Raw genomic sequence first — 27,982 nt, forward strand, 5'->3', positions numbered from 1 at the left:
ATTCAAATATCGGTTGGAAAATTATTAAAAAATAATGTGTATATTTTGGTTTTATTAAATAAAATATAAACATCTCCTCTCGCTAACTTGGCGTATATAAATATATTGGCAAATGGCGTGTCTTACAACTTAATCGAGCTATGCTAAGTGAATCGACTGAATGCTTCTTGAAATTTAGACCCAAACAGCTACACATACATAAAGTACATATACATAGACATACAATATAGTACAATTAGATTAAGAATTATCGAACAAATGCTTGCAAAACAGCTTAAAAATCCGAACAAATGCAAGTATGCCTTAAAATTTTGTAAAACAGACTTCGTTGGTTTAATGAATAACACTAAATAAGCATACATACATTATATGGATATATATATATATAGGTATATATGTTTTTCTTAAATTGCTGTTGTCTTTTCTATGGCTGCAAAAAAATATTATCGCGGCTTTTCTGCAGTTGACCTTCAGTCTTCGCTCTTAGTTATAGTTTCCTGCAACTTTTTTTCATCTTCATCTGAATCTTGCTATGCTTAACCGAAAATCTATGCGGATATTAAATTCTATAAACAAATTCATCCATAGAAAACGCCAAAAGACTTGCACTAAACGCGAACTTAAATCGAACGTATATTAACAGCAAGTTAACAGTGATTTCCGGTCCTACTTTCGCCTTCCGGCTTGCGAATTGCGATTTGCCTTTCGGGCTCCTCAGGTGAACATTTCCCCTTTACTTTTCCGCGGGAATAGCTTGTGGAGTCGACCGGTTGCCAGCCAGCTCCTGCTGAATCTCGTTAAGACTCTTGCCCTTGGTTTCCGGAACGGCGAAGAAAACGAATATCACACCCAGAACAGTCAGACCAGCGAATAGCCAGAAGGTTCCGCCAATTCCCAGGCCATCGTTCAAGTTCACAAACGTCTTGGTCACCACGAAGGCCAAAAGCCAGTTAGATGTTCCGGCCAGCGATCCAGCGAATCCTTTGATGTCGGTGGCGAAGAGCTCTCCCATCATCAGCCATGGCACCGGTCCATAGCCGATCGAGAACATGATGATGAACAGGCACAGACTGGCCACTGGGAGCCAGCCCAGACTCACCACTTGTGCCCGGTCCTGTTTCTGGAGGTAGAAGTACACTCCGATGGCGGTGGTGGAAACGGCCATGGAAATTCCTGAGGCCAACAGAAGGATGCGACGGCCCAGCTTGTCCACTACCAGGGTGGAGACGAAGGTGGCCACCACCTGCATGATACCGATCAGGATCGATGCCCACTCAGCCTCGATGCCAGTGTTGGCTTCCTGAAATAGAGGCAATGGGATAATTATTGTTTAATATTTGGATATATAGAACAATCCTATTCACACTCACCAAAAAGATCCTCGAAGCGTAGAAAATAACAGCGTTGATTCCGCAGACCTGCTGGAAGAACATAAGACCCATGCTGATGGCCAAAGCCTTCCGGGTGACGGGACGGTTCAGAGCAGCCCACACGTTGACCTTGTTGGCCTTGGTTTCCCGGTCGGTTTCACGCAGCTCCGCCAGCTCTGGCTCGTAATCGTATTCCTTGCCACGCAGCCATTGAATGGACTTGATGGCGTTCTCCGACCGATCTTTGGAAACCTGTCAATGGGGATTTGGAAATTAAACACGTTGAATTACACTTGAAAAGGGTTTTCTGGTTTTGATGGCAAACTCGTGGTGGTTTCTTATATTTTAGATATACAAGGTGGGTTTGCCCGCGATTTAATCTTGATTGACTCGCAGATTATATCTGGCCAATGGATTATTTTAATAGATATTAATTTACGGGGTGTTTCTTCGGAAATAATATTCATAAGTTGTATTAATGGAAATGAAGGGCTTTAAAATTTCTTTGGTGAAACTGAAAATCTAAAAAACTTACCAAATAGGTGGGCGATTCCGGCATGAAGAAGAAGACGGCGCCAAAGATGAGGGGCAGAATGCCGCAAATGATGCTCAACCAGAATATGTTCACACCAGCTCCGACGGCATAGACGAACAGGATACCAATGGTTATCATCAGCTGGAAGTAGCTGCCCAGCGTTCCGCGAATCTCCTTCTGGGCAATCTCACCCGTGTACATGGGAGCAGTCACACAGAAAGCTCCACCGGCGATACCGAGGATGAAACGCGAGGTATACAGCATACCCACATTGGCCGCCCAGATGAGCATGGCCCAACCGAGGATGAAGGGCAGCACCAGAAACAGCATGGTCCACTTTCGGCCAATCATGTTGATCAGGAAGCCAATGGGAATGCACACACAGGCGGCACCCAGGGTCATGGCCGATCCCACCCACGAAAACTGATCCTTGTCGACAGTGAAGTCGTATCCTTCGCCGCGATGCACGATCTCCGTTTCGGCCGGCGATGTCCAACCCAGGACGGTACCGGCGGCGAAGGCGCCACCAGCTGCGGCCAATGCGGCCACATATTGTGGCCACTTCTGGGAGTTATTCGAAGTCGACGTGTGCACCATGTTGCCCAGTAGATTCTCCTGATCCTGCAATGGTTGATGGAGTTGATAAGTAAATTATGAATACTGGCTGTAATTAATAATATTGCTTATTCTGTTAATACTTCAATAAGGAATAGTTAAGACTAATGAGCAACAGGATCAATGTCCTTGATCAACATATATCGTTCAAAATATAAACTATGTAAATTAAAGTAAATATACACATATCCTTATTGAAAATAATACATTATTTTTCACTTTTAATTAGATCTTTCTGCTCTGACCAACTGACTTAGACTGGGGGCCAGCTATTAGCTACCTACAAGTATTATCATGCCATGGTTCTTGATAAGGTCAGAACCCCCGGTCAGTGATTAGGACATTTATTGCAGGTCCGATAGTATTTATTGCACTCTCCCGGCCCCAAAAAATAAAAATACGAAAAATAACGGGGGGCCATGCTCTTCCCATTCCGATTGGACTCAAGTGCTTCATTATTTCATTATACCAGTCACATAAACAGAAGTAGCCCCCAAATTAAGGCAAGTTCGCGAGCACTCGCCCCTGAATACCAAGCTTATATGGACAGGAAAATCCCATAAGATACCCGAGGAATCGGTGGGAATATTTGAAGTTAGGGATGCCGCACGGGAACTTATAATTTTGAGACGCAAAGTACTATTATTATGTCCATGTGTTTCCACTTGAATGTTCTTAAGACCGGCACTTGATCAATGAAACTTCTTGTACTTGTACTTTTAAGCATAAGCTGATAGAGTTTCTGAGATAAGGCGGAGATTAGGTAAATGGAAATTACCTAATTAAACGATGTATTTATATAGAGTTTGAATTTACATACATTTACCATAGGCACACGTAATAATTTAAGCCGCATTAAAGATAAACATCATGCCAAAATAACCCATTAGAATGAGCCACTCACTTGAAATCCATTCTACCTATAGATATTTCTTAAAAAAATATACATTTCCCTTTTATTTTAGTCCCCTTTCAAGGTGTTGAGATCACTCAAGCAGCACCAATTAACTACTCATATATGTAGTGTTTGACCACATTGTTAACCATACTCATTGACTTCCGTTCATTGGCCATAAATTACCGTGGAATCGGCCTATATATATGTACATATGGCTTAGGTTATCGCGTGCCTAATCAGTAAGTTGCCCAAATTCCATCTATAAACGTGTTTAAAAATATTGCAGACCGGCATTCAGCACAGCTTTTATTTATCAAAATCTTTTTAAAGATATTTACATGTTTATAAACAAAACAAAGTCACGGTCTACGATATGCGGTTGTGCTTTATTTTCTGTGCTTAAAAGGGGCGTGTTTCAAGAATTTTGAGTAAACTTGACCTAAGACACGGTATTCTAAATATATAAACATATTTTCAATAATTTATAGAAACACAAATATTATACAGTTGTTCCAATTAAATTCTGAATATAGTCAATAGTCAATACATATCCTCTTACTTTGCTTTTGGCACGTGTTGTACGTGATTTGTACATTTTTGTGCGAAAAAAGGGGGCCTGTTCGAATTGTTTTCAACAAATTCAAATCTTGTTTTTACAGTGGCAACATCTACACAATATATTTTGTTGTTTTGTAGCATAGCGTGAATTCCATTTGAAAAAAAAGTAATAATTGTTGAACTAAATCGAGGTGAAATGCATTTTCTTCTAAATGGATTTCTTTAGAGATTTTTAAATGGAATTCTTTAGAGATTTTCAAATGGATTTCTTTAGAGATTTTCAAATGGATTTCTTTACAGATCTTAGATACAATACTGCTCATTATCATAATATTTTCGCTTATTGCATATTGCATGTCTAAGAGACTATCATAAAAGCCATTTCGCCTGGCGCATATGGGTAATTTATGGCTATTTCTTCGTCGCCTATAACTTGCCACATCCCATGTGTCGCCGCCCACTGGCGAATCCCACTCAAAGTTCCATTGCCAATCCGACCCACGCGAAACGAAGGAGCAGAGAACAAATCACTTCCGTGAAAATGCAGGCCGAGATTTGCAGCTGGAAAAAGGAGAAGGCCATGTGGCAATAGCACAGACGTACATATATGTATACGCCCACATATTAACTGTCACTTTGCTCTGGTCGACTGGGTGACACACCTCCAGATTGCCAGTCGCGAGCAAGCGAAGCGTTCAAATCTCGCGTCTGAAATCGATATCTGTCCACGATTCTGTGCCTTGGTTCGTTTGAGTTCCGTCTGCGGCTAATGTGGTCAATCCATTGCCTTCCTGTCGTATCTAAATTTAGTATCTAAATTTAGTATTACTGCCAGTTAAAGCAGCTCTTTTCACCCAAGTCCCCCACTTTCGGCTGCTAAATCCCCCCAGCAAGCCCGTTGATGATACTGGCTAAATGGGCGGAGGTCCAAGTTCGTTTTAATGTCAGTGGCAGGCGCAACAGTGCGCGTCATAAGTAAGAATGGTAATTTAATATGCATTGTGGCATTCCACTAAACTGGTTAACTGTAGAGCATAAGCCAATTCCGCTTAAATACTCCATAATTATTGAGTGGTCTAGGTTAATATATGCACAATAATCCCGGGCCACTGGTCATAAAATTTGCATAAAAATAGTTCGAAAAATTCCTACCGCATTTTTAAAGAACTTTTTTTATTTATTAAGATTATTTGATTTTCAAAATACCTCAATAAATGTGCACCCATCTTTTTTGAATAATTTCTCAAATACCCTAGGCCTTGAGCTTATAATGGCACTTTTAATATTATACCCAAAAATATTCAAAGTTTTTTTATAATGTCTTAATTTGGTGGTTATTACGATGACAATGAAAGTGAAAACGGTGATGGCTTTATAACCATCATAGCGAACCATTTAGGGCAACTGATTGATATTCGAAAAATGTGCCACAATTTGTTATCGAACTGGTCGAGTTTTTTATAATTTTGTGGGTCGTATTTTAAAACGTATTCAAATGATAGTCGTAAAATCATTCCAGTGTCTATATAAGTACATTTTTTTTTTTAATTTCCAAAGGGGTGGCACATTTATTTAATGCGTGTGATCTTTGTACTAAAATAAACACCCACAAAATTGTTAACTCATTTTGGGAATTCTGTGGAACGAGTTTCAATTGAAAAAATTCATATATGTAAGGTTTTGTTTATTCCAACATTCGTATTATGACAATTTTTATTTCTAGTTTCTACCTTCGGGGAATCGGGGATACGCCCCTATTTTTGAAGTGCTCACTTATCAAATTATTCTTTGCAAGGCAAAATGACTTTTCTATAGTTAATGATTTTTCAAAGAATTTTTTTTTGCCTATTGTGACCTTGTTCAACATAAAACCAAATAAAAATAGAAAGTTTCCACATTGTTTTTGGAACGGAACTCATTAGTTTGATAAGCTGTGCGATCCATCAATGAACGCTTAGCTACCAGTATGTAGCAAAACGTACTGGATTTAAGATAAAGTCCACTGAAAAACATGATTGTGTTTTCATTGTTTATCGCTGAAAATACATGTATGCTAAGCGGAAATGCTTATATGTAATAAGGTATGGCAAATTATACTCTATTTTCTTTGTTTGTGATCGCTTGATAGAGATAGCTTTTGCAATTGGAAAAATACTCATTTCAGACTGATAATTGCCTGGTAAACTATTTATATTTCGTATATTTTAGCGGCAACATCTTTCTGCTTTCAGCACCGCATTTACTTCTGCAACAACAAAGATTGTTTGCCTATTTTGAGCAAATATTTGGAGCTACAACGCAGATTTTGAATGCCCTTACTTTGGAAAGGCATCACAACTTGATTATTTTATATTGAGGGCATCTGTATATTTGCTCCTTAAGCAACTTTATTTCCTGTCGCGTTTTTCACACTGCGTTAATTGGACTTTCGCCGTGGTCTCTCAACCAAGGTCAACATCAAAAGATGCATTATAACTTGGCTAGCCAGCTGGACAGCGTTAATTAACTAAAGTTAAGCAAGCACTGAGAAAAAAATAGCACACATATAGAGCGCAAAGAAAAATTAATGATTAAGGGTTTAATCTCTCATAGTTTGTTTCTTTAAACATAAGTTAAGCTAATCATAATTTGCAAAATTTCTAACTTATATACGTCTAATTTTTCTCAGTGCTCGTATCTATGAAAACATGCGAATCTTTGCGTACATGTGGGGTGGAGCTGGTGCGTCCATTATCGCTGGCTTTGACGATTTTGACCGGCTGTCTGGAGCCGTACTTGGCTCCATTTTCGGCGGATTCCAGCAGGTGGGAGCTCTCCTCGTTGTTGGATCCGGACTTTTTGTTGGCCTCCTCGCCGCTGGAGTTGCTCGACGATGCGGTGGACATATCGAAGGGATTATGTAAACTTCGGTAGGATTGCACTGTTACGATGGGGGATATGTATTTCAATATTCTTCGGCGATTATCCGTTTATTTCTGCCCGCGTTTTCTCACTTGGAACTGCACTTTAGCTTTGGCGATGTGATAATGTTAAGCAATGCGTCAAGGTCTGAGAAATGTCCTTTGGCTTGCGTTTTTTGTCCTTTAACACGTCGGCCACCCACGTAGCATGGAATACTTTAAGGCGCATGCGCATCAACAATCAAACATTTTGCTGGCCAAAAAATGTATTATTTTGGCCCTTCTTTGCCCTGCTAATTAGCCAGTGAACTGGGCGATATGACACGAGTTTTGTTTAAGATATATGGATATTTTCGGATATGTATCGGTTGGCTCATCGATGTTTCCACAGTGGCACTTGCGAGTATCTTATTTGTGCGCCGGGAGTATCTTTGTATCTTTAACCGCACGCAACGAATGTTGGCTAGCAAATGGCGCGCCAAACACTAAAAAGGCATCCGCCGGGCTCTGCTATGTGGACTTGCCGCTCTCCCAGTTCCCCGGATTCTCTTGCTGGCTCTCATTCGCTTTGGTCTTGGGCCGCCTCGGGAAACTGGTCTGGTACCGCTCTCCAGCGACCATACATTGGGGTGAAGACTATATCCAAAGGAGGCTATTGACTCTTGGCGGCAAAATCCAAACTGGAATTGCAGGCGCCTACGTTGCTCAGATTTTTGGATTTTTATTTCGGATCGTTCTGCTTGAAATTGCATTCAACGACGCGGCATGGATGTCGCTGTACGTGTGCATGTGCATGTGGATGCAACTTTCGATGCACAGTCCAGCTTATGGGGTGCATCTCCTTCTCCTGGGCTTTCGCATTTTGCATCTGCTCTGCATTAAATCAAGGTAATGTTGATTTATGCATCTCCAATTGACTTCGAATTGTCGAAGGACTATTCCGTAATTTGCTCTGATTGAGAACTTTGATATGAAAGGTACCTATCCATTTCAGGGAAACTTGTTTAACGTATTTAACTTATTGAAAAATTTTAAAACTAATTTTAATATCAATAAACTCAAGGACTTTGAATAATTTTGTAGAATATTTTTTAATATTCTTAAATAACATATCATGTATATTAATTATGTTTTATATATCCCCATGGCGACTTTTTTAATGTAAATTTAATTATTGTTATAAAAGATTTAAAATTTTAATTAACAATCTAAAACATTGTATTATTAATATTAGCATTCTTTTTAGCGTAGAAATATACAGGTAAATAAAAGAAAATACATTTGTTTATTATAACAGAAAGCCATGGTAAAAGGAGATTAAAATGCACTTAAACTATATAGTTGGCCACGTGTCTTTATCTTTACTGAACTTCCGTATGCACAGATAGATTATATAGATACAAAGCCAGCCGAGCAAATGCATTCGCTCTCCTTCCACCTACGGAATCGAGGGATACATGGATCTATAGATATATCTTTGTGCACACTCGATGCTTGTTCAAATTGTAGAATTTCCATTATCATTTCCAATTCCATTTGGCCAGGCGGGGAGTACTGTTTGCCTAGCTGCGAGTGGGGGTACGTTCAATGGATCACGTTTGTTGTGTGGCCGGAAAATGCGGCTGCCACTGAGCATAATGGATTGCCTCTTTAGGTGGGTGAAAATAAGCATTTTCACTCTTTGGGTCGTTTTAATAAACAAACATGACACTGCTCAATAGCCATAAATGGGTCAGATAATTAGAATACACTTCTCATATGGAAATGGTTAAGGGCCAGAATCAATTTCTTGGTGAGAACTTATGGAAATTTGCTGCATACAAATGCTCTTTAAACAAGCACGTGAAATTATTTTTAAATTTCCGGAATTTGTATTGCGACCTCTCAGACATTAAAATGTTTGCATATGCACGTGAAATGCATTCCACATTTTATAATTTATTCAGCCACCTGGTTATTTATAAAAATACATCCAGATACTCAGGAAAGGTTTTGCGCAGACACTAAAATCTTAAAAAAGCCTAACAAATATTTAAGTACATGAAGTGTGTTATTAAAAGTTACAAAAGGAATGTTCAAGCAATGAAGAACATAAAGACAATGTTTAAAATATCCTTATTTTTTTCTTTACATATTTGCATAAAAATACCAAAATATTAAAATAATAAATTAAATAATTATGGATTGAAAATGTTTTTAAAGCTATTATTATAGTACTAGAGACATTTTTAATATCCCGCATATAAAACATATGAAAATGGCTTTAGCTTATCTTATATTTTTTCACTGCACGCACTTTAAAAGTTTGCCACAGTGAGTTTGTTCTAACGCAACCCCGTTATCGTTTTGCAAACGCGCTGGGCGAGCACCCTTAACCTTGTCCTTGTGCCCGCCAGCATTAACCCCCCGCTGGTGGCAGGGGGCGTTAACGCGCAGCTTGTGGCGGGACTTGGAACACAACCAAACATTTGGCACGCTCCACGCTGGGAACAGGCTCGCAGAGCGCCTAAAAGCAGGCTCACCTGCTGCGAAAGCGTTTGCGTAGATACAGAAAGTATGTGCTGGCTACTGAAAGTATCTGTATCTACAACCAGCGCACGCAGCACTACACTATACATACTAATTACTCTGTGGAAAGGGCCAAAAGGGTGAAACGATAAAATACCAACGGCGTTATGCAACAGAAAGCTCATTAGCACTGGGCCAAGTTGACATAGGCTCGGGAATTTGTTGGCCAGTTCAGTGAAACTACGTCAGCAGCAACTACGTCACGCATTCGTGTTGATGTATCTGACAGATACATATATATATATCGCTGTTTAGAGGGGCGTGCGCCGTGTGACGTCACGGAAGCCAAGCCCCAAAAATCTGAACCAATCACAAACGGCTACAGCGTAAAACGAGCCCCTTTCACATGCCAAAGAAAACTAAATAAATATGTATCATACTCTTGTGTCTGTTTTTTTTTTTCTGCGAGCAAATGTAAATATTTCTCTGCACTTGCTTACGAAAATCATTCGTTGGCGCACGAAAATCACGCGATTTGCCTGGCTGTTGGTTCAAGTGCAGCCACCAATTATTTCTGCTGACCCACCATAATCACCCACAAGTCAAAGCCATTTTTGTTTCTTTTAAGTACGACCTACATTTGAACTTGTGACAGGGCCAACATGATGTAAACAGCTCCGAATTTGATAAACTCTGCTTAGCCACCCGCCGCCAGCAGGGCCCAAAATCAATAATTCGTCCTCGACGGCGACCTCAAGGTGAATGTATCTATGGATATACACATGCATATATTTTGGGCCACAAAAGCGGCTGCCCTGTCCTTGGCAAAGTAAATGCGAGCAAAGACATGCAATTTCTCCGTAAACTGGTGAAATTTGTTTTAAAATCACTGCGACTTTTATTCGTGTTTATTTAAATTAAAGCTCTTTGTTGCTGTAAATGTATCTCTTAATTTTGGGTCAATGTCTAGCTGACGTTGCATAAATTAAAATGTTTATATTATAGTTTAATGTGTGTTCTTTGTTTACTTACAGTCAACGATCACAGATTGCGAATTTTTATTGAGGTTCCTGAAATGAAAAAATAAAATTTTCAAGTGAGAACGAGGTTAAATATGGAATTTTATTAAAAATAAAAATTTTATCTGCACCCTTTTTTTAATGATTTTTTTAGACGTAGAATCACATAATTTAAAAAAAAATTTGCTAGAATAAATTAAATAACATTCTTTTATAAATAAAAAATCATATACACGTATATATATAATATAAAAGATAAAAAGGTAAATAATAAATGAATTATACTTCTAATTTTAAATATTTGTTAATTTATTATAATTTATATTTTTTTAGATAGTCTCATTTCAAATTTTTGGTTTGGTAACGGACAAAAAGCTTGTTCGTGCGAAAGCTTTTCCTTACGAAAAAGTTTTATTCCTATTTTTCCACTTTCAACAATTGCTCTCAAACTGTGCGGATCGAAAAAGTGTGGAAATGAATCAAACAATAGGAGTTATATCGCCAAGTAAATAAAATAATATGTTCCAGAAACACCTGTGACATTTTTGTTTGTTGTGTTTTACTGGAAATTAATCATAATCCAGCTTCAAAGAGCTATGAAGGGTATATTTAATAAATATATGAAGAATGAATAAAGTATCTACGCAAATAAGTCTCTTATTTGGAGTACTTTATAATTATATTATTAGCCTTCTGAATAATAATTAAATCAACTTTATAGGCTTTCCATTCAATAAATGTATTCAAATGGCTCTTAACGCTACCCTGATAAGCGTTTGAACACCTTAGCCCATAAATATTTGACAGGGCACAGTTTATCACAACAATGTGCAAGAGGTCTTATCTGTCACCAAAATACATTACCAATTTATTGGCATGTAGGAGGTGCTATTATCACATATCCTTATCACCATGAAACTGCAGCGTGGCGATATTGGATCCACTTCCCACAATGGGGTATATTTCGGTATCGGCAATTGGGCTTATCGCACGACCCCCCAGTGTATTTCGGTTTACGAACCAATAGATTTCCATATAACACCATTCCCAGATATGGTTCGCGTTTTGGCATTCGAAGTATTTATGTGCAGCCACAAATCGCAGGTCGAGTGCATTATTAGGAACGGTCAATCGGGGCCTTATAGAGCCATAAATATGACAAGAGATAGTCCAAATCTAGTGAAGAGCTGGCGCCGAACACACCCCCCAAAATCATCATCATCATCATCACCATCATAATCATCGTAGCAATAGTAACACGCAGCGCAACCTTAACTAGAGATTTCCTTATTAAATTCAGTGAAAAGCGAAAATATTTTAAATATCTGAGCATAGCGTTATACCTAGCCGAGAATTTATTAGTGCCAATTGAGCGCACTTTACTTTGATTAAAAGAAATCTTTATGATCTGCTTGCGCTCAGATAAAAATATATAAAAGCATTCTGAGGAAAGTCATTGCTTAATAATGACATTGCCTAATATGATAAGATTTGATGGTTAACACAACACGTTGGATGAGTAATAGGATTTAGAACTTGTAATGCCAAAAGCTTTTTAATCCAGTAGATATAACAAAAAACAGATCTTATATATAATTGATTATTTTAATCATTAATCGTTTAAAGTTCAAAATGGGTTCTATTCTTGTTTAGCACTTCAAAATATACGTTAGAGCTTATCAACTTTCACTGCGTTGAATTCTTCAAGATCGTCGCTATCAGTTTCTGCGATTAACACTTCAAATTTACCGCGATCAATCTTTGAATTCTATTGAAATCAACAATACTTGAAATTCCCTTTCATTTGCAGTCTATTTAAAAAGCACAACTTACTGGCTATAACTATGAGAGGCCACTTTGTGGCTTAAGAATTAGATTGCCCCATGGACGGCCTACGCCGATGGTCATTGATCAACCGTGAAGTCGGCCAATGGAGCCATGTTCTTGGATGGTACAAGTTCAAAGTCTTTGCAATTGATTTGCGTAATGAGCGACTATCGCCAATGTGTACTGCCATTATTTAGCTGCTGTTGACATAATCTGCTTATCACATTATTTATAGGCGCCAATTGTGGGCTCGTATTGACGCAGGCTGGATCTTGGGGACGAGCCCCAAAAGATGTCGGGAATTTTCGCCGATCATTTGTCGGCGGATGGGGCGTGCTATGGTGGCAAGTGCATTCGCCGGGAGTTCATTGGGTTTATCAGCCCAGCATGTGGAACGACGTCTGGTGCTGGTGGTTAGTTGCAGGCGATTTCAATAAATACACATTATTAATTTATAATTGAACATATTGAACACACACACATTTTCCACTCGTTCGCCGACTGTTTGTGCTGGGATCCTAGTGGCTGGAAAATGTAAAAAGCTCTACCGATTGCGAATCGCAGTCCCCCAAGGTCCGTATAATCCCAAGTGTCTCTGTACGGTAGCTGCAGTTGATTAATACCTTACTCAAATAGTAGAGATGATAAGACAAGCCGAGAGATCCTCGTTAGATTTAATGTGTCGCACAAGTATTTTATTAGATTTCCATGCCCAATTAGCACACTTTAGTCACTTTACACCCTTATCATCCACATTTTGCACTTGAGCTTGCTCATTTACAAGGCTCTTCCAATGAAGTGGCCCAATTCGTGTCATTATCGTATTGAGTTTCAAGATTCAACGCCGATTTCCCACATTTACGAGCTGTTATCACTCGTGTTCAACTTATCCGTGAAGGATAACGCAAGTATCGTTAATATATCTTTTGTTTACTTGATTAATTGTCCGGTTGCACAATCCAACAGGCTACTATCAACTGTAACGAAGGATAAACAAGATAGCAGCATTCGTAGTAAATGTTTTCGATTATGCCCGGCAAATAGTTGCCCCACTTGAGAGCGAGTCAATCATTTAATCGCATGTTATTACATACCCAAAACCATAATTTCACTTTTGCCATTTGAAAGGGGAAATGCTCAAGTGAAAAATTATGGAAATTGGAATCTAAATGGAAATTATAGACGTGCCTTTTGATTTACTATCTTTAGCTTGGCGCGTCTGGATGAAATTTTCTTTGACACTTTGTCATGTGTTTTCTTAGCCTGATAACAGAAATATCGCCTATTTCTAGGCAAATACGAGTCTTTTGAGTCGAACGACAAACAAATTTTTGAAAAAAAAAACACTGATAAGAAATTAAAACCACACAGAAGGCTCGTCGAATTATTCCAATGTATTTTTTAAAATTCTATTAAATAATTCACGCCTCCGCCCATGAAAATCTTAAATAACATTGAACACAAAGTACTAGGTTAAATCTAATAGTTTTGTTTTGACATTTTTTTTTGTCTCCGGGATGAAATCTTCAAGTACGAATCGAATTAATCCCTGGACTAACCGAATTTATATGTAATATCGCTTATCAGCGATTTCCGCAATTCAATTAATTTAGTAGGCAGCGTGAAAAGAACAAAGAACCTTTTTGAAATAAGCCGACAGAAAAAACGAGTTTTGCTGCAACGATAATGAGCAAACCCCGTTACGAAATCTCCAAGAAAACAGATGCAAATTTATAAATACAACCAAAATGAATGTAATGTCGTTTTTCGAAAAGTTAAATATGGAGAATTTATATATTTCTGAACGAGAAGAACAAAGGCGTTAAGCTAAATTTAAAAGGAGTCGCAAAAAAATGGTTACGTTGAAATAGTAAGGTAACTTATTTAGTAAATATTTAATGTTAACAGCGCTCAAAGTTTAAAAAGGCTTTCTATTATGCAATCCATTTTGCAATTTCCTTTGAAGATCAGCTGAAACAAAATAGTTTAGCTCAAAGTTGAAGTGATTTATAACGGCAAATTACCAGTTTTAATTAGCACTTTTTTTTGCACCCTCTAATCTGGCATTTAATGATCCATTTCCGTTTGCTGAATTGTACTAAAGGTAATCTGATATATGTCAGTGCGTAACTCGGCAGATCAATAGAAAAAGTGAATTGAATTGAAAAGTAGTCATCAGCGTCACTGCAGTTGATTGACTGATTGTTTTAGTGGGTGGAGGAGAGCTTACAGGTGCGCGAATTATTTGTTGATTTATCGAGTCTGACTGCGATCTGATTAGTATTCGCACAGAATTCGCGGAAAACCCCAAAACTTCCGTAGATGGAACAGCTGATGGGAAAAGGAACTACATTTCAACAAAAGTTCACAGTGTGTATATAGTAAATTGTAATTTTAATAACACACAATAGTACGTGATGCTGCCGGTTAAAATATAATTCTTTACATGTTTAGCACACGAGCAAACCAGATATTCTGTAAACGAAGTGCGAAATGTGTAATTACCAATTAAACAAGATTATCTTAAAAAAATACAGTACGTATGTATTTTCATTCATATTTTAATATGATTTTAATTTTTGAAACGTGAACAATAAGATCATTGATCCAAGCGGCATAAAAAAGTGGTTTTGAACTCTTTTCAACTTTGTTTAGAGTGAAATTGTGGAATTTCTATTAGTCAATGAAGGGGCTTGGTTTTTTATATGTAAAAAAGGTAGGGAAAATCTATTTTATATATTGATGTCAATAAATATTTCTAGCAATAAATTGCCCAACATTTCCTCTCCGCCGAGAACTTTTCAACTTGTTTGGCTGCAGGAAAATATCCCACATTTTCCCAGCCAAAGTGTGGGTGTCGCCAACAGTTTTTGCGTTTTTTATTATTCCAACTTGACGTCACAGAAAATTCTTACTCATTATTTTTAGCCACTTTCTTGTAGCCAGTGCGTTGAGTTAAATTCAAAAAGATACATACATATAAAGAGATTAGCAATATTAGCCACATGAACTTGACAGAGAAATGTGGTATTTCACTTTCGTTATGCAAATAGTTGTCAACACCTTAAATTGATTAAAAGCCAATCACACAAATGAGTCAACATGGCCAAGGCCACCGGAATGTATCTGTATCTTGTAATCGCATCTATGTGTGGGTCACTGCAGTTTGTTTACATTTGGCAGGTGAAACGACCGAGTTCCCTGACGTCACAATGTTTCGATTGAATTACAACCACCCACCGCCCCTTTTCCGCCCCCTTGTCAATTACCTGTCGCGACACGTGATGTTAATTTCTCCCATTACCGCTTTTCATTCCGATGCATTGTGGCTGGGGGAAAATCTCACATTCCCCGCCGCTAATTTTCCAATATGCAAATCTAGGGATAACATCTCCATTTCACCCAAAAATCCCCTTTTTGTTTCTAGATAATTCATTGCAAAATAGTGGTTTTGCGCTTGAACTAGACCGAGTTAATTGGATTTGGTTTTTTGGTATGTACACCTGCACAAAGTGTTGTGTTTAGTGGATAAGCACCTGACTCGTAAAATAATGTAAATGGATTGACTTCGATGAACCAAGCGAGTTTGGTTACGAATAAATGGAAACCGGAGAAAGGGGGTGTAGTGTAAACAAAGTCTGACTAATGTTTACTTCTTATTTATTATCCATTCCGCAAACTATATCGACAAAATTACATTGCAAATTCTTGGTATAGCTAAGAATCCTTATAGCGACAAATATTATGATAGTGAATTATTTAAGTAAGTTAAATTTTTAGTTTAGAAGTATCTCTCGGCTTAATAGTCAAAAAACCAAAGAACTTTCATAAATAAAATACATTTCCTTTGAACTTTACCGTTCCACTTAATCAGTTACTTTCTTTTTTGGATCAGGGTCTACAGTTTGAAGTGCATATAAAGCCCATTCAAGCGGTTCCATTTACTTATCAGCGCAACGAAGTTTTTTCCAAGGCAATCGAATGGGGTTCTATCAACTTATCAATTGATCTACAAAAAAAAAACTTTTTATTTCGAGTAGAAAATGTTGAGATTCTTTTACAGTTTTTAATGCCCCTTCCCATACGAATATAAAATCGAATTTTGACTATAACTTGGTCGGAAAGGTTTGCCCAGGGGGTTTTTCAGATCGCTGGTCAGAATACCTGGAAGTACTTTGCGGTTGGGAAACTTATGTTCGGGAATTTAACGCGAGCAGAGTGGGATGGATCATGCCATAAATAAGTGTGTAGATCGTGTATTTTATGAATCGAATTTGTTTACAGCCCATGTGGACATTTGGCACGTTCCAGTGTCTCATCAAGTTTACGCTTAACTCAGCACAAAGCTTTTCCCCCATCGAAGGCGGAATAACATGTTCCCCACTCGACCCTATAGACATAGTTCAGTTCCGAAACGCATGTCACAGTCCCTAATTAATCATTGTTTACTGTCGAAACATTCGAATGGCAAGTGCCAAGACTAGGGAGCTCCAACCCCTGACATATTTCTACTATACAAATTCAAAAGAGTGGAATGCACTGATTGACCAAGTGCACCACTTTCAATTTTACCCATTGAAATGGAAAAGACATGATAAGCCGCTTAGGAATAGTTTACTTTTCCACTCTTTCCTTATGAATTTATGTATTTTTCACACAATTTCTTTTACTGGTTATATTCCATATCTGAAAAGTGTAGTATTCTTAGTACAGGCGCACTTTTTATCTACAAACAAAATTTTTTTGCGTTGACGCTCATTTTAAAATTTTATTTCCTCTCGGCTCAATCTTTGACGTCAAAAAATATATTTCCTAACGCTCAACAAGTTTTCCGAATGTTTTTATATACTGATGGTAATCTGTGTTAATTATTTATGGTATGGTTTTCAGTATCCCGTGACAAGATAAACCCTATATAATATTACTAGCGCCAATTGTATTATAAATAATATGGGGTAATTCTAATTTATTATCGGAAACTGAAACTTAACAAATAATGTATACCACTTTTGATTGATAGAAATTTCATAAAAATAATTTTAAAACTTGTTTAAAATTTTCAAGTTTAAATATTGAAATCTCTTAGAATAGATAATCATAACAAAGTCATAAGTGCAAAAAAGCATCGCATAATCAGATGAATTCTTTTTTCAATATTTGATGATCAGTGGAAAATTTTGAAAATATAAAACTGCTATTTTCGCACAGGTTTCACATTGATATGGGTACGTATATTTGTACTAAAAATGAATTCAAGTTGTTTCGGGTTTCTGTATTTATTTTGAAATATTTTTCTGCTTTTACCCCTAGCCGGTAATTTATCACTTTGTCCGACAGATTGGTATAAATTTGTTGTGTTCTGTGTTATTTGTCGCTGTTTCGAAAAGGCCAGTGGCTCTCAAACTGCGTTCAAAAGACCGGGTGAAAATCGAACTTACCCGCGTAAAAAACAAAAACACGTGATTTGTTGTTGCCCCTGCAGCTTCCCACTCGAATTCGTGAACTTGAATTGTCCTTTGAAGAGCGAGACTTTCCTTTATCTCCCCCTTTTTCGATTTGTTTCGTTTTTGTACAAAGAAAGGGCACGTAATTATATTAAAATATACAGCGGCGGACGAAATTACAGTTCACATGCACGCACTTAAAACACACCGTTACTTGGACATGTACGACAAAATCAGTGGTTCGTTCCAATGGAATCCTCCTGCCGGTTTCTGGAACAGAACCGCGCGCCTCAAATTCGCAAAAACGACTGATAGCATTGATATAGACGGGCCTCCCTCGTCGACGTTCGCAGCGGCACAGCGGCAGAAAAGCACTCCAAATACACCGATGCACAGAGAGAAAATACGTGATGTATATGGCTATTCATTCTGTGATGGTTTTAGAGAGATATTTTCTTAAATACCAAAAGCCTCTTTACTTATTAAAGAGGAGGTATAAAAAAGTCTATAAGGTTGAAAAAATATGTTAGGCTAATGGAAAAACAGCACTGATTTTTTTACGTGTAGCGTAGTACATTGTTTTTGCTTTGGGAAATTTACGCTCATGTTCTTATTCTCTCTTGCATCTCCCCCTCTGCATATGTAGTTGTTGTTTTACTTTCATCTCTCAGTAATTTTGTTTTTGCGGTTACGGCTTATGCTAAATTTCCAAACGCGCTTTAAATACGATAAACGTTTCGTTGACGTCACAAATATTGGGTAAACTCATAGGTCGAGTATGGAATTTCATCACGTCATTGAAATATGTGGGAGAGAACGGGCAGGTAGAGGGACCAAAGGACACGGTGAAGCAGGATGCTGTTGGGCATTGTCCTTGGGAGAGGACGCGCAGCTTCTTTTCGCGCACTTTATAGCGGCTTACGACACCAACGTAAGCTCCTTACGTAATGTTTTGGAGTTACATATGTGTATGTACATATTTCTGCAGGATAACAAAAGATTTCATCATATTGTGTGTAATGAAATATTTCATCAAGTCCATGAACTATTGCTTAGGTAGAAGAAATTCTAGCGAATGTATTTTTACAATAAAACTTTAGTAAAAATATCAGAAGAAAAAAAAGAATTTGGTATAATAATCGCATTCATTAAATCCTTTTTAATGTATAAAGCTTGTTAAAGCTCAAATAAAAATGCTAATGTAATTTGACATCGTGTTCGATTTCAATTAACGAATCATGTAAAGCTTGTGAATCAGGAAGCTCACAACTGATAACCAAACACATATATTAAGTTTAATTTCATTTCAATAAAACCAATTTAAAAAATAAGTATGGACATCCCAAAATATTTAAGATGCTTTTTTTGATTTCAAGATTCAGCTCTCTTGAAAGATGTGTGTGTTATTAACCAAATATTTTATTCGATTCAAATCAAAGAAAACTGTTTGTAGTTAAGCATAAAATTTATTTGGTTCCATTCTTTCGCTTCCGTTCAACAAAAGCAACGCGACTTCCCGCCTCTCAGCTTATTTAAAATATTTATGTATATATATTTTGTATATATTGAATTCATTTAGCTTAAGTGTATACATATTCTTTAGGTTGAGTTATTTAAATAATTGAAACGGTAGTTAGTTTGTGGTGTTTTCGAGTACTTGCCCTTAAACCTGGAACTGGTCTCATTAAGTCGTGATTTCATCGAAAAACTTGCGTCTTTCCTTTGGTTAACATTTCACTTTCCTCCGCTTACTCGCTACTCATTATGATATAGTTGTAAGATAATTAAAGCATTTAATTGTCATCTTATTCGAGTCTACATTCCGCATTCATCCCCTCACTTTGAGTCCGTCTGAGATTCAGTTAGTTCGCTGAAGCCACAGAATCTCCACTTCTCCTTTTCCGGCTTGAAGAGATTTGTGTACTTTCCGAGTATATTGGCTAGATCATCATGGTTACTGGGGGCAGCATTGTTGCGCAGCATTTCGCTTAAGTAACTGGCTATGTTGGCGATGTCAACGCCATGGGGATGCAGCACCAGATAGGCTGAGGCTAGAGCAATTATCTTGGCCTCGGTCAGGACTAGCGACTTGAAAGTCATCTAAAACAAAGAATAGGGATTAGAAATATACAAGGGAATGTATGAAATACTATGTATTTCTATTAAATTGTGATAAATTCAGTAAATTAAATATATATATATATAGTTACACAAAAAATTCTCATTACTGACCTCTTCCGCGGCCACTGTTGGGGTTTGCTCTTTGCTGCTTTTATTTATAGTCTCCTCATGATTTGACTTTGAAACATTTTCCATAATTGACTCATTTGCTTTGCTTTTCGTAGAATCCTTAGCGGGCTCCTGCTTCTCATCGTCCTCGATCTCGTGTATCTCCACCACACCGCTTTGGTGCTCTATGATGCGGACATCATCATCCACTTTATCGATATCAATTATTTCCGGTTCTGCCTGTGGGCGGATAATTTCAGTGCCTTCCCGGGTACATGAATCCCCGCTGCTGTAGTCGAGATTTGAGGCGTTTGAAGCATTTGAGGCTCCAGTGCTGTTTGCCCCCTTGTCCCTTAGCTTGTCCACTGTTTCCTTGATTTTCGTCTTCAACAGAAGTTGCTTAACGCCGGCGTCCTTGAGATTTCGTTCCAACTGCTCAATGGTCTTGTTGTCCTTCTGTTCGCGTAGCTTCGTCTGCAGCAGCTGGGTCTGCATGTTGCGAATGGTTTCCTGAAGTACCTTTATCTGCTTTTCGCGCTGGACATAATCACTGCGCTCCAGGGTCATCTCATGTCGAATGGCCTCCACTTGACAGCGTAGAGAGTCGTTCTCGTCCTGATCCAATTAAAATCATTATTTTATTTCAGGATACTACTACTAAACTATTTGAGAAACATACCTTTAAGCCATCGCTGTCGTAGCGAATCCGCTTTGCGCTGTGTCCGCGTCTATCGTAGTCACGCTCATCGTCGGAGATTTCCATTTCATCATCATCCGTGATCTGGACAGTTCGAAGTTCCTGCGTGGCATGCGAAAGGAGCTTCAATTAATTACCCGTTGCTACTAGTTGGATAGGTTTTATTTGGTTTCAGTACCATTGCTTACAATATTATAACCTAGCTATAAAATTTGTGTATTTAAATAATGCATCAAATTTGTTTCCTTGCTTACGACTCTGTTCTGGTCCGCTTACTTACCTCGCCACATTTTCAAAAAGTTTTAGAATTTGTTTCGATTAATTTCTTTTTGCTATTAAAAATTAATTTGAATTTGTTGCACAAATTATGTATCACAGCAGCAATGTTTTTAGTTCTTCCTTTTGCTATTTACCACAACCAATCGATTTCACTGAGTGCCCATCAAAACCTTTCTCGTTTTCTATAAAATTCAATTTCCCATAGAAACTTGAAGGTTTGTGGACACTCGGCTAAGGTTTACGTTTAGTTCAATGTATTTAAAGCGTATCGGAAATGTTATGCAAATGCTTAGTTAAAAATAGAGATAGTACAACAACAAATGATACTTGAAAGCCAAGAAAAGATAGACCAAAGCATTACAGATCAAGAGCGAAAGCTATAAAAGTAAAAGACCTCATATTTAGAAAGATACTAATGAGTTTTTATGATTAGGAAACTGTTTAAAAACGGACTTTTACTTTGAAAAATTGATTTTTAGAAATATAATAATATAGTTTACTTGTTCTTAAAAAGTTTCCCTTAAAATAATCTTATTCATATATCTAATTCTACATAATTTAAACGACAGTACATTTTAAGCTTGCAAATTACATTAATATTAATATAGTTTCTTTTTTAGTGACATCACAACTGATTTGGAAATTTTGATAATCGAAAACACAAACAGCTAAAAAGAGTCTTAATGCACGGGACAAATAAAAGAAATTAACAATTAATAAAAAGCAATTAACAGCTATAAGCGTCACCAACGGAATAGTACCATATGATTATATAGGACGGGTGAATGGGCGACATGCTGAATGATAACACAAATTACGTTAGTAAAATGGTTAGACATCTACTGCAACACCACAACGATGATAACAACATCAACATAAACGGATACAACATTATGAAACCAAGAGATACAACAGTGAATCGAAGTTATTGGACAATAAATGTATTTTTTTGTTTACACAATTTGCAACATCTTTGAAATTGTTCGTATTTGATTATTTGAACATTTTAGTACGTACCGTGGCTAATTTCTTCCATTGATCGATGTTTTTTCTTTGGGCTTTGGTGAAATGGTCCCAAACCTTCTTGTGACTAGCGGCATTGAACACTTTTTCAATCTGAGTGACTGAACAATAATGCAATAATATATAATAATATTAAGGGAGGACAGAGGGTATTTTTTCTTTTTTTTTGATTGTATATCTGCATTGGTTTTCAGTTTTGCTCTTCACCTTTGTCAAACTAGACTTGTTCTCTTGCGAATAAAATGAGTGAGAAATGAAAAATTGAAATTAAACTACAGGAGAAACCCTCGCATAGAAATTATTTAGAGTAGTTACGGTTATTTAAGGTTGATATATTAGGTACAATCTAGTGAGAATACAACAGCGTTGATTACCTATCTTTACGTTTGTCCGAGTCTGAGATTATCTGAGATGCTCTACAAGGACCTCAATCCATAACTGTACCAATTGCTTCAATTTGTTACCTGCCTTGCGGCTTACAAACCTTTTGGGCCAAATAAGACTTCAGACTTTTGTGGTGGTGTCGAGACACAGTGAAAGCCGCACAGTGGAGCGAATCAGTGAAAAGGGCGACCAACTTTTTAAAAAAATATGATTGAATAAGAAATGATGTTCCATTTTAATCAGGAAATCAAACTGTTAAATGAATGCGAAATGTAGTTTTATAGTTTTACATTAATATTAATTATCAAAATAATTGATAATTTAAGCGGGTTTTGATTTAATTCTTATTAGCGGTAGTTAATTGGCAGTAACAATTTAGTAAAACTTATTAAAACGACTGAACTTCCTAGTAAATGCATTAATCTTTGAAATGCCTAAGCTTGTGCTATGGCTCCATATACCATTACAAAACATTTTTAGTTGTTAGAACAAAGGCTATCTCGATTGTCGCCTCATCCACTGACTTTTGCTGTGCGGCGGCCTTGGGCTTCGTCTTTTTCGGCTAGTCTTTACCTGATACTGCTTGGATTCATTGGGCTTGCTCCAGCGACCATTGGCGAGCAAATTTTAGACGGTAGTTTCATATATTGAGTTTGGCATTTAATAATTCGATGACTAGATTTGCTAAATATTGTGTAGGATGGGTATGGTGTGTTTTCAGTGTAGGTGTAGGTGTTTGGATGTGTAGTACGCTGGTAGATTGTTCAGATATACAGACGCTAAAAGGCTAACCCGGGCGCAACGTAAACAGAAAAATAGGATTTCAAAGTGGGATCGGCGCCTAGTTTCCCGTCTAGACTAGAGCTAAGAAAGCTGATCTTCCGGCTGAAAGGCCGAAATACTTACATTGCGTGGACATGGTGCCCATTTGGTTGCGATAGCTGTCTCTGGCCTTCTTCAGATCCTCCTCCAGTTGCAGTTTGTCCGCATGGAGTCTTCGTACATGGGCATGAGTGCTCTGGATCATCGAATAGAAGACATTGGCGTTCCGCTTAGTGCAATCTCCACGCTCTAGCCACGCGGTAATCGTTTGAATGGCCTTTACGAAAGTCTCGTTGGTTCGTAGGTGCTCCGCAACAGACGTAGCCTCGTGATCCGTGTAGTGTGGTATTGGTGGCGGCGACTGCGATCGCATCCTGTCCATCGACATGCGCTCACGATGACGCTGTTCCCTCTGATGCTGTCTCTGTCGACACTCGTAATCATACTGATCATCCCGTGCCTGTGCGTAGTCCACATGCAGGCGTCCAAAGTTGGGAGGTTCATTCAGCGCTGATATACGCAATCTATAACCGGATAGGTAGATGGCCCTATCTATGGCACCCTCTTGGCGGTAGCGAATATGGCAAAAGTTCTTCTTGGACATGCGCAATGTGGTGATCTCGCCGCACGATTCAAAGATCTCCCGGATCACTTCTTCGGTTATGTTTTCCGGCAGTCCACCCACAAACACCGTCCGGCAGCCTGGTGGCCGCTCCCTTATTGTGGGAGGAGGTGCGTTTGGATTAGGTGGAAACAGGATGCAGTTCTTGGTCTTGATCACCTCCTTGAGGCCAGCTGGTGTAACGCCATCTAAGGAATGCTTTTATTAGAAGGGGGATCTAAGGTTCTAATTTGGTCTTGGTTTTATTACCCGCATTAAGTGTTGCTTCTAGTCCAGCTCCTGTTTCTGTGGTCATTCCGGCTGCTGCTGCCGCTGCATAGTGCATCTGTTGCATTTGCTGCATCGCCGCCGCCATCATGGCCGTAGGATCCATTAGCATTTGCGCATTGGCGGTGCTGTTTGTTGAAGCTGCCGGCGTGGATCCCCCTGCAGCAGAGGATGGATTGCCGGTTGCAGTAGCACCACCCGGTTGGGTGGCCGGAAAATACAGATATCCAGGTGGCGTGTGTACCAAGCCATTCAGGTATAGTTGCGTCGAATCGGGTAGAGTGAGCGTGTTGGATGTGGCCTGCAACTTGGTTTCCTTGTGCATCGTCGACGAGCTTACATCCGCAGAGTGTTCGTTCTCATTCTCCAGATCCATGGGGGCACTGCCCTGTGTTTGTTGTTGTTGTTTTGCCATCTTATTCTGGATCTGGTTGGGGGGCGAGGAGGGATTTCCCACGACCGATGTGGTCGAGGCCGCCGTGGAAATTGCAGCTGCCAACTGGTTGAGGAAGTTCGGGTGATTTGGCAAACTGACGCCATTCGCCATGGTCCCAAAGAGCGGTACTGCAAAATGTACACAGTTTGTAATTTAAAAGAGATAACAACCCAAACGAAGCCGGTAGCAAAACAAAATAACCAATCAGCTGAGCAACTCAATTTTCGATAGGCAAAAAATAAAAAGAAATAAAAGCTGGGGGGTGGCAAGTGCCCAAAATGGCGTAAGTCCCACCTGCTGATAAAAGTCGAATTTACCGCAAATAATGTTGTTTCTGAATTTCCAAGATCTTTCTATTTGTTTCATTTGCTTTGCTACACATATAGTGGGCTTTTTAAATCATTATCTTATCACTTACGCATATTAACGCCCCAGTAATTGTACGACAGGTATGTATAAAAAAAACTAATTATATTTAGAGATGAGTGGCTGCTCGAACTGGTCACCCTAAAAAGAGTATCGATATCCGATAATTTCGGCGCTGCCACACTTTTCACTATGAATCATCAGCTGTCGTCAGTTTTCTAGAAAAACAAAACGTAGTTGTGTGAAATTTGTGCAAATTTTTGTGGAAAATTAAAGAGACATGTCGGTTAATACGGCTCACGCCAACAACGGCGTGCTCATCCATGCTGGAGAGTAGTAAGTTACCGGAAAAGTCCTTTAATTAACACTGCAAATGCTGAACATCCTGACGTCATAAATGTAAACACTGACGTGTGGCTGGCGATTTGAAAGGAAATTAGCCTATGTTCCAGCGACCAGATATAAATATGGCACACAAATTAACTGTTTTTACACTTTCAGCATACTGCTCCACAGCGACAGTGTCTCCATGGAGTTCTCCGGTCAGGACAATCCCATCTTCAAGGGCTCCAAAGGTGGCAGGATTTATCTCACCTCCCACCGAATGATCTTCAATAGCAAGAAGTCCTCGGATTCGATGCAGTCGTTCAGTGCCCCGTTTGTTGCTCTTTCGGATGTGGAAATCGAACAGCCGGTTTTTGGGGCCAACTACATCAAGGGAAAGGTGCGCGCTCAGCCAAATGGAAACTATGTGGGCGAGGTCAAGTTCAAGCTCCATTTCAAGGCAGGCGGCGCAATTGAGTAAGTGCATTGTAGACCCAAATTAAAACTAATTAGACGGATCTCGCCAGTCTAACTACAGAATAGACTCGAGAGAATATAGCATCTTCTGATTAACAAGTCAATTTCTTATAGATATGGTCAAGCTCTACTGCGCTCCGCCAAAACGGCGATGAACAACTACCACCGCGGTGGTCTGGCTGGTGATGATCCGCCACCCTATCAGCCGGCTGGATCCTGGAATGAGGCACCACCGCCGGCATATCAGCCACCACCTGGATACTATGGCTGGCTGCCACATCATGACGCCTTCAGCGGCCCTGCTCCGAATACGGTCTTTATGAGCGACAATCCGCCGCCGTATCCGGGCATCGGTAAGTTAAACGCACGTACAATTTACCCAATCAATACTCGGCTTTTGTTCTGGCACCGCTACGCGAATTGGCAACCCGGCTTCTCCACGAAATTCACGCTACGCACTCGCTTCGTTTATCCCAATGGGGCACTCCTCTCTTTTTCGTCTTAGCACCACCTGCTCACCAACCAGCACCGCAACAGCCGCAGGCTCCGTCGTCGAATGAACCCAATTGGTATGGTTTTTCAGCGCCGCCGCCGCAGCAGCAACACCAGCAGCCGGGCTATGGGCCACAGGGATGGGCCGGTGGATATGTCCAACCTCCGCCGTACGCTTCATGTGCGCCGAATTGTCCACCTCAACCGCCGTACGCCGCTCCGGCTCAGACGTACAATGGTCCACAGCCATATGGTGGATACGGCAATGTTCCTGGCGGATTTAACACCCCCGGATTTCAGCAACCGAATGGAAATCAAAATGGCTATCCAGGTGGACCACCGCCACCCGGACAACAAGCAGCAGGAGCAGCTGGAGGAGCCGCCGCATCTGGTGCCAGCTTTATGGGCTTCAGCTTGCCCCCTGGAAGTGAGTAGAACTCATCAACCCGTCTATCACTTCTTTAACATTTCCCTCCCACAATGCACATTTCTAAATTGGTTTTATTCTAGCAAAAGATAAAAAAATATAAGCAAAAGGACAAGAAATTTATGAACATCTTTAGAATAGTCGAAACATCTAAAGATCTTAAATGTTATCAAGAATTTAATTGAAGTATCATGAAGCACCTTTTGTTTTCGGACGCTCAAAGTATTCAAGAGGCATCCAAAAACCATTCAGAAGCATTCGTTCTGTTTATTTTTCCGACTTACAAAATTATTAAATTTGTCCAAATAATAAATGATTTGTTAGCATAATTCATTTTACGGTGTAATATTCCATTTTTGGTAGTGTTTATATTTGTTTATTTCCATTTCTGAATTCCCTTATCAGGTTTCTCACCTAATATCCAAATAACTATTAACCTATTACTAATCAAAACAAAATTATTTTCCGAATCTAAAAGAAAGCATTTATCTTTTGACCTATTTTACAGTGTAATTAAAAGCAAACTACTGTACCTCAAATAGCCATCCCGACAAGTAAGATTTATTGTTTCAATGTTACCCAAAGCAAATTACTAACAAAAGCCGAGTCTTCAAGTAGTTTAGTCTACCCCATTTCGTTTAGTGACTTTTAATGGTTTCTTCTTTAATTTTTTCTTTATTACCCACAAAATGCAAACCAATAGTAGCCAGATTCGGCAGCACCCATCATTATTTCTATCCAATTCAAATGCCCATGTGTGTTGTGCTGGTTCCAGCTCTGATACCGTAAACATAAATTGTAAGAGGTGAATCGCAATGGTGTAAATTTTATGCTGTGTATATGGAGCTTAAGAATATTTATTACCAAAGTGGATTGTTTTCTATTTTAACAGATTCCAAAGAAGCAGAAGCTGCAGCAAGTGCTTACAACACACCCTACAACCAAGGCGGGCCCAGTGGATCAGGCAACAATGATTTACCACCTTCTTATAATGTATGTGATGTGGAACATTGTATTGAAAAATGACTAATCTTTTTTTTTCTGTCCTATCAATAGAACTTGCCACCCAGCTATGATGATGCATCGAAAAAAAATCACTAAAAGAAGCTGCTTACTATATTCCCTTACGAAGAAATGCTAAATAACTGTAATTACTGTTCATTCCGTTGAGGAAACTCGATATGAAACTAATCTATACGAAATTATTGTTGTTTTCGGGCATTTAAAATGTGCTTGGTTGGAATAATTGCTTGGAATTGTTGCTCATTAAATTCTTTCATAAGCAGCATATTCTTCATATGCTTTGATATCTGGTCACAAAATTAGAATTTTGCTCTTTCGGCTTGATAAATTGTATTATTTTATATGTGAACATAACATTAACCAACTTGTTGTTATATGAGAAGAACAGTACTATTTTATTCGTTATAATATATAAACAATTTATTATATAAAAGTTATTA

At 38.7% G+C, this 27,982-nt stretch overlaps 3 protein-coding genes across 11 annotated transcripts; 1 reads left to right on the forward strand and 2 right to left on the reverse strand.

The window, feature by feature from the left end:
- Positions 1-9: 9 nt before the first annotated feature.
- On the reverse strand, positions 10-17,980 carry LOC6605497 (facilitated trehalose transporter Tret1). Of its 2 annotated transcripts, XM_032718665.1 has the most exons (5): positions 17,669-17,980; positions 10,417-10,454; positions 1,906-2,526; positions 1,371-1,622; positions 10-1,300 (listed from the first exon to the last, which is right to left on the reverse strand). In XM_032718665.1, exons 3-5 carry the CDS (start codon positions 2,500-2,502, stop codon positions 734-736), a joined length of 1,416 nt encoding a protein of 471 aa, XP_032574556.1. In that variant the 5' UTR covers positions 2,503-2,526; positions 10,417-10,454; positions 17,669-17,980; the 3' UTR covers positions 10-733. The 2 variants fall into 2 exon arrangements, with proteins under 2 accessions (XP_032574556.1, XP_002030330.1); XM_002030294.2 differs by lacking the exons at positions 10,417-10,454; positions 17,669-17,980 and adding an exon at positions 6,682-6,980.
- Positions 17,981-19,120: 1,140 nt separating this feature from the next.
- Positions 19,121-24,953, reverse strand: LOC6605498 (ecto-NOX disulfide-thiol exchanger 2). Of its 2 annotated transcripts, XM_002030295.2 has the most exons (7): positions 24,852-24,949; positions 23,980-24,561; positions 23,193-23,918; positions 21,897-22,003; positions 20,583-20,702; positions 19,907-20,518; positions 19,121-19,774 (listed from the first exon to the last, which is right to left on the reverse strand). In XM_002030295.2, the coding sequence occupies exons 1-7, from the start codon at positions 24,853-24,855 to the stop codon at positions 19,511-19,513; spliced, it is 2,415 nt and encodes an 804-aa protein (XP_002030331.2). In that variant the 5' UTR covers positions 24,856-24,949; the 3' UTR covers positions 19,121-19,510. The 2 variants fall into 2 exon arrangements, with proteins under 2 accessions (XP_002030331.2, XP_032574554.1); XM_032718663.1 differs by lacking the exons at positions 19,121-19,774; positions 19,907-20,518; positions 21,897-22,003 and having other exon boundaries at positions 20,622-20,702; positions 24,852-24,953.
- Positions 24,954-24,992: 39 nt separating this feature from the next.
- LOC6605499 (WW domain-binding protein 2) lies at positions 24,993-27,979 on the forward strand. Of its 7 annotated transcripts, none has more exons than XM_032718666.1 (6): positions 24,994-25,135; positions 25,301-25,600; positions 25,715-25,953; positions 26,106-26,519; positions 27,412-27,512; positions 27,576-27,979. In XM_032718666.1, exons 1-6 carry the CDS (start codon positions 25,080-25,082, stop codon positions 27,618-27,620), a joined length of 1,155 nt encoding a protein of 384 aa, XP_032574557.1. In that variant the 5' UTR covers positions 24,994-25,079; the 3' UTR covers positions 27,621-27,979. The 7 variants fall into 7 exon arrangements, with proteins under 7 accessions (XP_032574563.1, XP_032574557.1, XP_032574558.1 ...); XM_032718667.1 differs by having other exon boundaries at positions 26,184-26,519; XM_032718669.1 differs by lacking the exon at positions 27,576-27,979 and adding an exon at positions 27,028-27,073 and having other exon boundaries at positions 27,412-27,502.
- Positions 27,980-27,982: the final 3 nt, after the last annotated feature.

Source organism: Drosophila sechellia, chromosome 3L, assembly GCF_004382195.2.
Source record: "Drosophila sechellia strain sech25 chromosome 3L, ASM438219v1, whole genome shotgun sequence".
In the NCBI taxonomy this organism is placed as follows: Eukaryota; Metazoa; Arthropoda; class Insecta; order Diptera; family Drosophilidae; genus Drosophila; species Drosophila sechellia.